General features: G+C 35.1%; 1 protein-coding gene across 1 annotated transcript in view; it reads right to left on the bottom strand.

The window, feature by feature from the left end:
* Window positions 1–12,623, bottom strand: part of Hat1 (histone acetyltransferase 1) — a 67,539-nt gene extending 54,916 nt beyond the window's left edge. Inside the window, exons 1-3 of the mRNA XM_089101797.1 lie at window positions 12,575–12,623; window positions 4,054–4,146; window positions 2,716–2,775 (exon numbers count right to left, since the gene is read on the bottom strand). Coding sequence (XP_088957923.1) covers window positions 2,716–2,775; window positions 4,054–4,069 — 76 coding nt within the window. The 5' untranslated portion in view covers window positions 4,070–4,146; window positions 12,575–12,623. The remainder of the gene's footprint in view (window positions 1–2,715; window positions 2,776–4,053; window positions 4,147–12,574) is intronic.
* Between the last annotated feature and the right edge of the window lie 2,018 nt (window positions 12,624–14,641).

The following is a 14,641-nucleotide window of genomic DNA, read 5'->3' on the forward strand; positions in this document are numbered from 1 at the left end:
CGTTCTTGAGAGAAGTCTTACATTGGTAGGACCTGTCAACAGCTGGGTGGACGACATGAGATTTCAATTGATAAATCTCTGAATTGTGAAAATAATAATGATCATTTTGATTCTGCATTGGCCCTCCCCATTTTTGAAAATCCAGGTCATTTAGTTCTTTTCGATGAGGCAACTTTAATATCCACAGCAAATGTCTTACCAAAATATTTTAGGGAGACTATTGAAATTAAAAACACATAACCTTTCTTTAAATAGATACTGGAAATGTTCCTATAAACCCAATTTACAATAACCTATTATTAAAAGATTCAAATAATAATATTCCTCAGCTTAAATTAAGATCATCTGTCCGCGCTTTTATTAAGATTAGGGTCAGTAGGTAAGCTAAGTTAATCGCTAGGCAGAGAATCCATTCTCAATGTAATTGGTGAATGGTCTTTCATTTATTCTGGCTCGGTTTTGTTAATTTGATTCAGTGTTTCTTCTGCTGTGTTGGATTTACTTCATAAGGTTAGTTTTTCTTCTTTTTTTTTTGAGCACTGAAGACGGCTTGGCGAAGGTCCTTGTCGAAATATCTGCTTTTGACGTTTTTGCTTCTTTTCTGTCCACCGGCTGATATTACCCTCGTTTTCTCGGTTATTTAATCATATTATTTTTGGTTATTTTCTTGTTGGTTACACATAATCCCTGATATAGAGTGAACCTCAATTATTTTTGTTGCTTTATCTCTGAAATGATTAACTATTCTAATTTTTCCTGCTATGTTGAAGATCCAGCATATCCACTTTTGTAAAAATACTCTCCATTTCATCAAACTAAACTAGATACAAATCCTGCAGTACAAATCCCTATAATCTTCATAGCTTTTGGGTTGTTCAAGAAGTAAGTGCTGATTCGCAGATTTCAGCTTACCTTAGTTTACCTTTGGCTTCAAATAACCAAATCACATCATAAATACCAAACAGTATGGAAAGTTCCTATACTCTCCATTAAAGATTTTTGGGACACATCAGTCGCATAAATTTAGTCATGACTCCGCCTTCTTTAATATTGATGTTGTGGCAGCAACTGAAGCTATTGCTGTGAAGAAAAGAGAAACTTTCCTTTCCAAAAACTGTGATGTGTCCCATTTTTGAACCGAATTTTCACTACTGTTTAATATTTATGCTATGAATCAAATGAAGTATGTTTCTTGACCAAATAACAAGGATTTTTGCCAACAAGATTCAGAGCATTTCGTCAAAACATCTGGCAAAAGTTGGTTCAGAGGGCATGGCCATCATCCTGAGATCTCACAATTTCTGCCTTTCAAGTTTATGGGAATGTACTTAAAAGAATCCCAGGCGAGGGTTAAGGTTCTTGGTAGAGGTATTTTCCCAATCCTAGACTTTAACGAGGTTCCAGACATCCTGACTATTAAACAGATGTCTTCCTTGATCCTGTAAAGCATTCAACCACCGAAACCCATTGCATTTTACCAAAGCAGCTGGTCAAGATCACATCCCAAATGTTATCCTAAACCATTGCAGCACTGAGCTAGCTGGACCTTTATCATCCCTGTACTAGCTGTGCTATCCCTTTTGATGCTTTATTTCGACATGCATGCTTTCCCTATTCTTATATCGTCCTTTTCCTCAAACCTGATGCTATTCCAAGAACATTAGCTTGCTTATGTTCATAAATTTTCGCTCCTTAAGTTGAAAAGATTTACGAAAGCATTCCAAATACAACACTTTACCAGTTCTAAGAATAAAATAAACCACTAAGCGAGCTACCAAAGATGGCAGCTCTAGTGTTTGCACCCTTTTACTGTATGGTTCACTGTATCTGACCCCAATCCCATTAATTCAAGCTAAGATCATCTGCTAAAATGACTTTCAAGGTCATTTATGACCTTGAAACATCATGTTACTTCAATCTGTATAATATTTATAGAATGGTAAAATACCAACTAGAGCCGCGTTTTCAGGCTCAGCGGGTTTGAACATGGGTTGTTCTTGTCTAGTTTAAAGTTTCTAGTTTTTCGTCTAGTTTCAGCGGGTTCGAAGTTTCAACCCCGTGTTTGATGCACTAGATGCACTGATGCACAACGCTTGATGCACTAGAAGAAAACAACCCGTGTTCTAAGACAGGCTGTTCACTGCTCAGCGGGTTCGAACACGGGTTGTTCTCGTCTAGTGCATCAAGCGTTGTACATCAGTGCATCAAAAACGGGGTTGAAACTTCGAACCCACTGAAACTAGACGAAAAACTAGAAACTAGACGAGAACAACCCGTGTTCAAACCCGCTGAGCCTGAAAACGCGGCTTAGTACTCTTCAGGAAAGGTGCCAAATATGGCACCTTTCTGCCATCTTAGTACTCATCGTAAAAGGCCGAGAAACCAATGAGGATAAGTTACTTTTGGTACTGTAAGTATCTAATGTACCTCCCTTGGCCATACCACATCAGGAAAATTGTCAGAAAGTATCTGCTGCCAAATACCCCAACACAACCTAGTACGTAAGACGCGAGACCGTTTGGGTCCATACAAGCCACGTCCGACCTTTTTCAAAGATGCAGAAGAGTGGATGGCATCAAGGAATCAAGCATTTTTAACATACTACTATCAGCTCCAAATACAAAATTATTTTAGCTACTAGTCCAGACTCCAACAACGGAGCTCTCAAAAACTATCAACTTCTAGTCCTCGTTTCCAAAATAATGAAAATCTTACCTAATTTAAATTCAATGGCTTCATTACTGTCAACTGTATATTTCTCAGCAAATCTTCTCACTGTTAAAAGAAACGTAACGAATTAATAAATAATCCATGACATTTCTGAACAAGGTTGAGGGTTTTGGGGCTAAGCTTTATATAGGAAACATTTCAGGGAAGGCAGGGGGCGCATAAAATATATAAGAATAATAGTAGAAATTATAAAAAAAGTCAAGAATTTGAGGGGTAAGACTAAGAACTCTCCACTCCAGATATGGGACTTACACAAAACATCCATTCCCTATCTTGCTGTATATATATATATATATATATATATATATATATATATATATATATATATATATATATATATATATATATATATATATATATGTTTTTATATATATATATATATATATATATATATATATATATATATATATATATATATATATATATATATATATATATATATATATATATAGGTATCTTTTTAGCCAGACATGGATTGAGTGTAAGAGTTCTCCTTAAAATATTTTGTTTGTTTTTCTCTTAAAATTGAGGTTGTTCAAAAATTGTATAATTAAAAATGTGCAAGTACTCACATTTTAAAGGGTCATTATAAAAAGGCAAGAGCATACAAAGCATTATTTATTAGTCTATTTAGTCTTCTTTATCTAGTGCATTATGCAGAGTGCCAAACAGTTAAAGCAATTAAAAATGTACAATCATTCACATTTTAAAAGACTACTGCAAAAAGGCAATAGAACATAAATCATTATTTGTCAGTATATTGGCTCTCCTCTGTCTAGTGCATTATTTAGACCGTTAAAGCAGTAGTCAGTTGCTTCTCCACACAAGATTTGCTTCTTGGGTTCGCTGTTGGTTCCAAAATCATGCATAAAAGCGTAATATTTGTTGTTATATGTATGCATGCCTGCACACAGGCAGAATTCTCTCATAGAATTTTCCCAAAGAACAAAACCTCTCAAAATAAGTGTGACCTAGAAATGCATTTTCTTGTGTTTTTGAACACCCCCAACCTACAGAAAAACCCTTGAATCCTCCATAAAAGCTGGATATTTGTGCACCTATCTATGTGTATAGCTGGGCATTGGTTTATATCTTTGGGCGAGGGTGCAATAAGAGGATTTTTCAAGAAGAGAGGTAGTAAAAAAAAAAAATCTTTCAACATAAGTGATCTTAATTTTCCAGAAGGGAATTAATTATCTCTGAATCAATTTTCAAGACCCCAACCCCGCCCACTATATACATACATTCTTGTGCCTATCACGAGACTTGCTTATTATTGAACAATAAATAAAATAACATGGATATACCCTATCAATCACTTACTAGACTGTAGATCCATTGTGAAAGAAATATAAATTTATTTCCAATCTTCAGTTTATGTGGTCCTTTCTTCCTTATCTGGACAAGCTTTTAATCCTATAAAACAAAAGAAATCCTAAAGCCTGGACATTGGACACATTTTTTTTTTTTTTTTGATTTGACTCCACATTCAAAACTGGCATAAACAAAATCAGCGATTTTTTTTACTAAAATCTAATGATTTTTTTTCTCGGCAGCAACCCTGGGAGAATCTAAAGGGCATTATTAACAAAACTTGTGTGGCAAACTTCCAAGAATTAAATTTTGTCAATCAGTCCTGTCATTGCTGGAAGTTCTCCCCAAGGTTTTTAATGAAAACTGCAAATGACAGCAGTCCCAGTAACAGACCTTAGGGATTATTTGATCAATATGGAAGAGGTCACAATATGTGTATCAATATTAGAGTGAATTGGGGAAAGTTCGACACCATAACATGTTGTTTTCTGTTAAATTGGCTCTCAAGATTTTTTTTTGTTTTTTACAAGTATCTCATATCTTCTTCTATCAACTTTTTTTTACAGCAATTTCCTATATTATGCCCTTTCTGATTTTCACACAAACTGTGTGTGTAACCCATCACCAGGATTCGAAGTTGGTGCAGTCTGCTATGTTGGACTTGCCCCAGTTTTGGGGAAGTGCCACATACCCTACTAGCTTTTTTCAACAATATGTTAAAAATAATATGACTTTGTTGTCTTGAAGGGTATCACAGAATCAATATAAGTCCATAAGCAAACACTTTTATGTCAAACTGACTGGCATCACAAGGTCACACCATACTTTTTTTCAGCCACCGTGGGATAACTCCAACAGTGTCAGACTTACCTAACAGGTAAACGATACAAGTGTCTTAGCCAATGTGCACAAATTACTGAATTTAAATGATTGCTTGTATTTTAAAAAAGAAAAACATATAAAACAAATTATGGTTTGACTTCAGATACAAAAAGTGACTCATAGCTGTCGTAGCTGACGTGTATGGGCATAAAGCAAAGATCTACTGACGCTTACCAGTGACTGCCTTGCACAACACAATAACTTGACAGCTTTGGGATATTTCAAATGGTCTGTTTCCCACTAACTTGACTGGTCCAGCAAAGATGTATTTGTCATCCACAGCATCAATATCGCCTTTCTTTGGCCAATTAAATGAGTAGGTGGCAAGGCTCAAGCAGTGAAGAAACTTGAGCTTAAATTTTCCCTTGTCAGAAAGTCTAGAACCCTTCTTATGAACCAACCTTGTTTGTCATTCCTGGCATCTTATCTATCTGCATGGTACTCATTTAGCTTGGGAACAATCTTTTTTTACTGGGTGTCTCCTTGCCATCACTGTCACTTTCTTGAATAATATCTTGAATATTCCAATCATCCTGATCAGAACCAAGTTCAAGGCAGATGTCTGATTTGCAATCACTTGAGTCTCTATTTGCTATCCTCTTAGGAAGAATTTTTTTTTTGATTTCAAACCCTTCCATCTGAACATTCTTCTTCCCTTTGCCTTTTGCTTTCAGATTTCCTTCCCTCTTAAGCACCTCTAGATGTTCTTTTGATGTTATCACTTCTGCTTCTCTTGCAATTTTCTTCCGTTTTTCTATTCCTGAAACTGATGGTAGGTTGGGCTGCTTGATTGAGTCAAGAAAAATATCTTCAAAAGTTTTTGATTAGTTGTCAAACATCTTCCTTGGACTAACGGTAACAGAAACGGTGATTTTTTCCAGTTCAATGTTGACGGTAGTAGTGACTTTAGATGTGCCTGCCTTTTCCTCTTGTTTCTTTTTCATTTTGGCATGTTCATATAAACTTGGAAGGTTCAAACTTGCTATGGTTAAATACAGATGTTTTTACTCTCATTGATTGAAAATTCCAGTGATTGAAGAGTCAGATTGAAGATTCCAGTTGCTCTGAACGACTTTTTTAACAGAATAGGAGTGAGATAGTTATCCCTTACCTTCAATAAGAGACATACAAAATCATTCTTTGACAGAATGTCGCCAGGGTAATTCCTCTGCCATTTCACGAGATTCTGGTCATAAGACACTTTCATTCCCTTGAAAACCACTTTATTGAGAGGTTGAAGCATGTGGAGGTAGCTTGAGAATTGTCCCATTATTTTTGTCTGCAAGTTTGACAAGAGCAAGAGAAAGATGTGAGCCATGCCCATCTAAGATGATGAGTGCCTTTTCCTTTACATGAGGAAGAAATTGGAATTCAAACCAGTTAATAAAAAGATCAGATGTCATACACCCTTCCTTGGTAGATGAGTAAGATGCACCAGGGTAAGTTTTATCTAGAGGTATCCAGGAGGTCCAGGTATTCTTTACAGAGAAAACTATTAGAGTTGGGAGTTTTTCTCTGTTTGTACTGATACAAGCCAAGATGGTTGTACTTTCATGTTCATTACCAGCTGTTCTACAAGTGGCTGGTGAGCCTTTGGCTCCAGCAACTTTCGTGTTGGCAGGATCCCTGCAGAAAGACGTCTTGTTCAAATTGAACCAGCACTGGGGCTTGTCAAAAATATCTATTGCCATGGCAGTTTTATGGAACAGCTCATAAAAACCATACATTATGAAGGGGTCAGAATTGCTGCAAAAGTCTTTTGTTTTCTAGCCTTTCTGGTTTGTTCAGTTAAATTTTGTTTCAGCATTTGAACCCACCAACCAGTCATGACCAGGTTGGTTGTCCTAAAATCTTGTTTGAACTTTGTTCTTGATGAGATAGTCTTGGATTTGGTGAAGAAATTCCTGCTTGCTGAGACCCATACCCCACTTTTCAAGTATTCAGAGACCCTGAGCCATATCCTTTTCTATTTCAGCAGGAATTTCTTGGCTCCTCCCTCCACCAAAAACTGGCTTTTTGACTTGTTTCTTCTTCATAAGATGGTCATGCAAGGTAGTGGGCGGTATCTGAAATACTTTGGAAGCCTGTAGCATAGACATTCTCTTTGAAGATATCTCTGCTATCATGTTTTGTAGCTGAGTTGCATCATATGTTCCTCCAACCCTGCATTGTGTTTTCCAAACACAATTTCTAGGCATCTAGAAAAGACACAGAAATTATGAATGAATGGATAAATTTATTCGAAAATTCCTCACAAGAAAAGGTTAAGATTGAAAAACAATGAAAATGGAGAAAGATAAACAAGAGAACTACACAGAACTACAATACATGAATGATCAAAGCAAAACTACATTCTTCTAAGTAAGTAGAGCCATCCAAAGATGGTTACTGGCTTCAACCCTTATTATCTAAAGCTTAGAATCTGTTCTACCATTTAAAATATTGATCTTTGGTAACATAGGGTAAGTCCAACACTCCTGCCAAACTTCCCCCATAGGGTTTTGGGGCAATTGGATGGCTTTTTTGGGGGGTAAGACCAAGACCCCTCTCATCTCTTCAACTAGCAACAATATCTTGTTTGAAAAAATCAGGAAAATGCCCCTGGTCTTCTAGTTTCTAAGAAATGAAAAAAATTCTCTATCTCACTTACTTTATAATCTGCACAATTTAAAGTAAAATCAGTTACCTGTGTTCCTAAAAAATCACTATCCAAAACCTTCTGACTGGAAAGCATGCTAACCCTGCTGGAAGTTGATGCCACTGTTGCCTAATGCTACTGAAATGGAAGAAAATATGAAAGCCTCCCACTGATACAATGGACCATAGACGAATTGGAGGATGGTGTTGGATTTACCCCACTGTCGGACTTTCCCTGATTCACCCTATATCCCTTGAACTTTATTTGAGAGGTAAGAGGTTATAAGAAAGACTATAAAAAGTTACAAACTTCATGTCTAGATATTATCAACGGTTTATGAGTTAAGATACAATATGGTGATATGAATATATGAGGCATATTTTTTAAGTAAGGTTCATTTGAACACAATGGAAGATTTTTTTTAAAATAAATTTATTTTCAAAAAGTAAATACTTTACTCTATTTAGCAGCTTAGTTGCCAAGTTTTTTGTAACACTTATCATACCTTTAAACTAATTTTAAAGTAACCTCTGTGTAAAAACTTGCTGCCTATTCCAGTAACCTGGAATTCACTTCCATTTTTATCCTCATTGTAATGGTTGGCCCTGAGGTGGAGAAATGATTGGTAATCACTCAGTGCAAGATCAGGACTTTATTGTGGGTGATCTAAAATTGCCCAGACCAAACTGTCTAACAAATTACAGGTCTGACCAGCAGTGTGAGGTCTTGCATTGTCATGAAGAAGGACAATTTCTTTTGTCAGCATGCCAAGTTTTTTTTTGTTTTTTTTAATTGCTAGGCAGTTAGGCAGTATGATAGTAGTTCCTTGTTGCATGAAGTCAATCAAAAAAACACCTTGCTTATTCCAAAACACTGACGCCATGATTTTGCACTGGGAAAGAATCTGTTAACACCAATTACAACCATTTAGATTTTGAATGTGACCAGAGATTAATCAAGAGTGTTGTAGAATAGTATAATTGTGTTCATGATGGTCCTTCTTGCCTGAAACAGCATGTCTGAGGTGAGGCAGTGAAGACAAAATAGCTAGGTCAGTTTTAACAACTGATGGATGATAGCTGCTGAAACTTTTTCTCTTTGGCCATCCATCTTGGCTAAACCAAAAACTGGATGTCCTCAAATGGAGTGGGAGGAGGTCATAAGAAAAGATATAAATAAAATTGGAACCTTGTGGGAGTAAGTCAAGTTTTGAACAGATTGAGATGGATTGAGATGGAGGAGGATTCAGTGCAGCTGTGTTGGCCTCAGGTGACTTGGTAAGGCAATTTTCTGCTATTAGTAGCCTAGTATAAGTACTTACACCTAAGGATAAGGGGCTGCAGTGAAGATGTAGAAAGTGAAATAGCAAAAGCATAGGGCGTATTTTGCAACTTGGTAATTTAAGAGAGATTTAATCAACTTAAGTAAGGTCAAAATTTGATATATTTAAACCCAAATGTGACCACATCCCAGAGGGGCAAGTGCAACCAGTTTGATCTAGGCTAGAGCTAAAATTGGTTTTACCAAGGTAATAGTAAATGATGCAACAATATTAATCTCTATAGCAGGGGTTCACAAACTTATTTAGACAATGTACCCCTTCTCAGTTACTGATACTAAGTAAACCACAGTTAAATTATAAAAAAAAATGCCAATCCTAGAGTTAAAGGGCTGTTTAATTTTTTTGCTGGCTGGCCTTGTAACCCCTAAAAATTTTGTATACCCCCAAGTGATATGCATACCAGTTTGAGAACCACTGCTCTATTGCTCTATAGCTTTACCCAATCAGTCAGATCTAATTTTTACTTCTCTACAGCAAATTTACTTATTGAACTCAAGTTTTTAGGGTTTTTTTTGGGTTTTCTTTTAGGAGAGTACTGAAAAATGACAAATACATCTTTATGTAAAATACTTAGGTTCCTATGAAGAAATATAAACCTTAAATTTATAAGCTAATTATTAAAATTAATTAAATTTGTTAAATTAATTAAAGCTGATAAATTTAAGCTCAAATTAAATTTTACTAATTAATTACCTAAAATTTAATCTTAAATTAGACCTGGAATTAAAGCTAGAACTAGACAAAGAGCAAAACTTTTGCAATGAAAGTGTGACATATCCCTGTGTCCACATGTGCTTTGATATGAATGTTGTTTATAATCTTTGCTCATAGTCTTTATTGCTTTACAGATTTACAAATATGATCACAGCAAAATTGAAAATGTATAACAGTATTTTGTGGGAGTTAAAACTTTTGATTTGTGATTCCAAATACAGTGCAGGAATATGCAAGAACTATCATAAGACAGATTCATTTGTGAAATAAACTTACCAAAGATAAATGAAAAATATTTATAAATGGGAACAACAATAACTCTTACCCAAGCAGTTACTCCTACTTGGACCACTTACATCCCTTATTAAACACTGCCTCTAAGTATATTGATTACTGCCATGAGAATTACATTCTAGCCTTCTCTAATAGAACCTGATATACCCCTGAGCTATATACAAAGCTCTGCTGATTCTGTTGGTTAGCATCATTTCTTTTTTATTATTTCTCCTCAATTGTTGGTCCATAGTGCAAAATAATACCAATAAAAAAAAAGAAAAAAAAACAACAACAATACAACCAGCATAGTTTGTATATAGTCTAGGGTTATATCCAGCCCCATGGTGGGGATTAGGATGTAATTTTACCAGTAGTGAATCTAATATTTGGAAATAGTAATCAATAGGGAATAAACAGCACATTTCTTTTTTCTATCTGATTTCCATCTTACAATATAAGTATAGGCTATATTTGTAGTATTTTTTTTAGTACTATGGCAACACTATATCTAGTGCAGAGTACCTGCTTAAGTTTTAATGATCAATGGAACTTGAGTGGGACACTCCAATAAGCCATTAGTATACATTTAAATTATATAACAGAAATTTGAAAAAAAAGGAATATACAATTTGATTCCTTATCAATGGCCTTTCCAAATAAAATAATCAGTGCTGCCTCAATTGTGTCCAAGTTCCAACTGAATAGACTGGATTTGGCCCTAGACTATTCAGAAAAGTTTAATATTTTTGTGGGTTTTCATCATTTTCTTGTTCATATTTCAGATTAACAGTTAGTTCACAAATCCAAATAAAGCCAATCTGCAGAAAGAAAAAAAATGCAGATTTGTGTGTATAGCAGAGACAGCCAAGCTCCACTACAGGTGGAGCCAGGTTCTAATAACCCCTTAGTACAAAAGGCAATATAAAAATAAGAAAATTCATTTGCAGACTGTGTTGATTTGTGATGCATTGTTGATCATGATGTATGTTGATTTGTGAAGAAGAGGACTGTGATCCTCTTAAGTTCTGGTACTTCTATTCAAAATGCAATAAGAAGTTGATTATTAACACATTCTTATCATAATAATCAACTGATAAAAAACAATCAGAGCTGTATCCAGGGAGAGCTAGGGATTTGAATCCCCTCAAACCCAAATGTTTGTTTGACTTATAAAATCCAAAAAAACATAGCATATTTTCAATGCTTTGTGTGTGTCTGTGTAAACCCCCCTCACAAAAAAAATCCTTGATAGGTCCTACAGCACTGCAATCAATGATTATGATAATACTCCACTTAAAATTATAACCCATTGTCAATTATGTCAGTCTTGACCATATTTACAAGAAAATTTAGAGGAATCCTTTAATTATTCAAATAATCAAATCAAAAGTGGAAGTCTTTTACTTATACTTCTAATTTACTAATTACTACATTTTCATCAATTTTAGCATTTATTTTTCAGATGAGGAAAGTAACTTAACATTTTCATAGTTAAATTGCATTTAAAAAACTGACTTAAAAAAAACAATTCAGAAATGTTTTAATGAAATCAATTGCAACCTCATCTTTTTCTTGTAATTTTGGGTTGAGGGATTGCAGATGCTCTATTATATTGGCTAAGAACATTTAGTCAATAATCTATCTATCATCTTCTAATTCTGGGTTGTATTTTTCTTTTTCTTTGAGAGAATTTTTACTTAAAACTTTTACTGTCTCCACAACATCTTGACAGTGTAATTAAATACAAAAGGATGAATACATTTTTTGGTAACAATCTGTAGTTATTACTTTTATGAAATAAACACCTTAACAACATAAAATTAGTGCTGTTAGATTCCTTGTTATATGTTCTTTTCTAAATATCATGGTCAGTCTTCTGATAATTTACCCAAGCCTGATTGTCCTATATAGGCTAGGCCTATACCATTAATAATAAATTTCCCTGTTAATGAATGCTGTCTTACATCATAGCTTCTTTGTTAAATGGGCTTTCTGAAGTTTCTTGACTTTGTGTAATCTAGTTTTATTTGGTGTTGATTATATTAGGCCTACTTATCAAATTATTGCTTGAAATAATTTTAAAAAGTGGATAGCCTAACAATAGGCTAGAAGAAAACATGATAGGCTAGCCTAGTTGGATTCATAGAAACATGTTGCATATTATAAAGGAAGAGTTTCATTGTTCTAAGTAAGTGTATTTGTTTAGTATTTATATATTCCTAGGGGGTGGGGGTAAAGTTTATTTCTGATGCAAATGAGATGTAAGTTTAAACTTTACCACTATGAACTGCAAACAATTTACCCACATTTGAGGACACTTCCACTACGCATCACGCTAATCCCTCTCCCTAATTTGCAAATACATAGCCCAAATTAGATATTTCCTGTGTATTTTTCTATTTCTTGATTTTGTCAGCATTGATTCAACTTATGGATATACAGGTAAAGGGAAGTATATACTTTGGTTTATATATTTGCACATGAAGGGGGAGGGGATGTTCATTCTCTGAACTTGTTAATAAAACTTTTGCTTTCCAGAATCAACTAGGCTACTGTCCATGATAGCAAGGGGTCCCTTATCTAGAATTTTAAACATATATAAATGCAGTTTATGCCTATACCTTGTCACATTAGGGATGGAGTATGTGATGCAATTATGAAAGTAGTCGTTATTATACCTGGAAAGAGTGTCAAGTTTCAAATCTAACAACATAATAGGAAGCCTACCGCGCTTTTCAAATCTGAAAATTAGCGGGAACGTAACACTGTTGCCATTTATTGTAAATTTTAAGACTTCAGCTCTAAAATAGAATGATTTATTGATTTTAACCTTGTTCTAACTCATCAAACGGAAACTGAAAGGAGATGGGTGAGAGGGGAGGAGGGAATATTTTGAGAAAAATATACTGCTTGTATTTTGAGAACATGTTATTGTGTACTATTTTCCCAAATATTACATGATTCAACTACTTTGGAGGTTTGACAAACTCGCCCCCTATTTAATTCTTGTCTTATAGCTTTTATTTCAGATCCGCTTTAGTTCACAAAAGCTTACATTAGCAATCCTAATACACTGGTTTACTTAAAATTCTGTAAAAATGTAAATGTAGCAGTAATTTTAGTCGATTAATCATAGGCTACATTTAAACTCCGTACGGTAAGGAACTTACATTACAGAATGGCAGTGTGAAACAGATATTGGTGGCAATCTTTACTATTTTGAACCCCTCAACCATTAATGGCCTCTCAATAAATAAAACTTGCACTGAAAATATGTAAATTAATAACTTGGTTAGTCAAAATTAACTTGTATTTCGATTTAGGACAAAAAGGAACCTCATCTGAAGAGTCCGGGGATAGCTTTTATAAGAAAGAAGTGTTTCCAAGGTACCTCCCCCGGAGATACCGTCTGGCGGTGAAGATTCAGTTGAGAATTCTTGACGGAGGCGTACAAGGCGTTTAAAAGCCAAAGGATATATTTCTGTCCTTAGTCCTTCAACGAGGAATCCAACTACGTGGACCCACCGTAGCAGAAAGATGGCAATTACTCTGCGAACCTTTCTCTTGACAGATATGGGATAACACACAAAAGGGGTGCCATCTGGGACAGGGGACCAGACGGTTAAATATTATTATTCCCTTGGATCGTATGGAAATGAAAGTCAAAAGTAATAAAATCTTACATCTAAAGTATCCCCGACAAGCAATACGCTGGAGGTTTTGGTGACCCCAGTGAAAAGTCAGCGAGCCGGCCCTCTATTTAAACGACAACTATTCCTCAGTACGGGGCGTTGAAATGTTTGCTCATTTAAATTTTTGACAACAAGAACATTTATTGCTGGGAAATTCAAGCTCTATGCCATGGACACGATTGACCTATCTTAAACGAGAGCGTACAAAACCATCTAAAATGAATTTGTTTTTACTCTTGATGGGCACGACTTTTTTCACTTATTTAAGTCCAGACCAAACGCTGGTTCTGGCCAAACAAGTGTAGGACTCCTTGTGAATGATAGATTCGTAATCAGCCTTTTAGAATGGTGATGTATCTCCTTACAATTGGGTTTGGCCTGATTGAAGAACCCTTTATTCAACATAAAGGTTATCGTCATATATACTCTAACAAAGATCTCATAAGAGTTTGTAATAAAAGAGTTCTTTGATAATCTAGCAGAGTTAGCTAGATTCCTATCAAGACTTCACTTTCCGATCAGTGCAGACGTTTTCCTTTTCCAATTTTCGATTCCGAGACAATTTCCGATTTCCCAGTACATCCTTGCGATTGTCAGCGAGAAACATCGGAGACAAATGAAAGTCAATCAAAGAAAATATAAAAGAAGCAGCCAAAAGGACCATTGGGAGAAGAAAATGAAAGTTTAAAATTTTGGTCTCTGGTGAGACAATCAAATAGGTATCGAAGAAAAAAAAATTGTCCAGAAATATTGGAGTCGTCTGACTTCGAAGACCTAAGGAAGCAATCCCACAAATCGGTTCATCTCCAGAGACATTGTGACAAAATGGCAAGAGACATAGAGAAAACTACACAGCACTCAGATTTGAATTGGCTCTACCCATTTCTCAAAGATGTCTCTAGTAATAATAAGAATCATACAACTTGAATAAGAAGCAATGCTAGTACCCTTTTCATACATAAGGATGATATTAAAATAAGATGGATATCTTATTTTTAAAATTTTATTTGGAGCTCTTCCAATGAGCCCGCTAAGCAACATGGAACTAACCAG

The sequence above is a fragment of the Artemia sp. Qi Xiang Cuo genome, chromosome 15 (genome assembly GCF_049724085.1).
Source record: "Artemia sp. Qi Xiang Cuo chromosome 15, ASM4972408v1, whole genome shotgun sequence".
Taxonomy (NCBI): Eukaryota; Metazoa; Arthropoda; class Branchiopoda; order Anostraca; family Artemiidae; genus Artemia; species Artemia sp. Qi Xiang Cuo.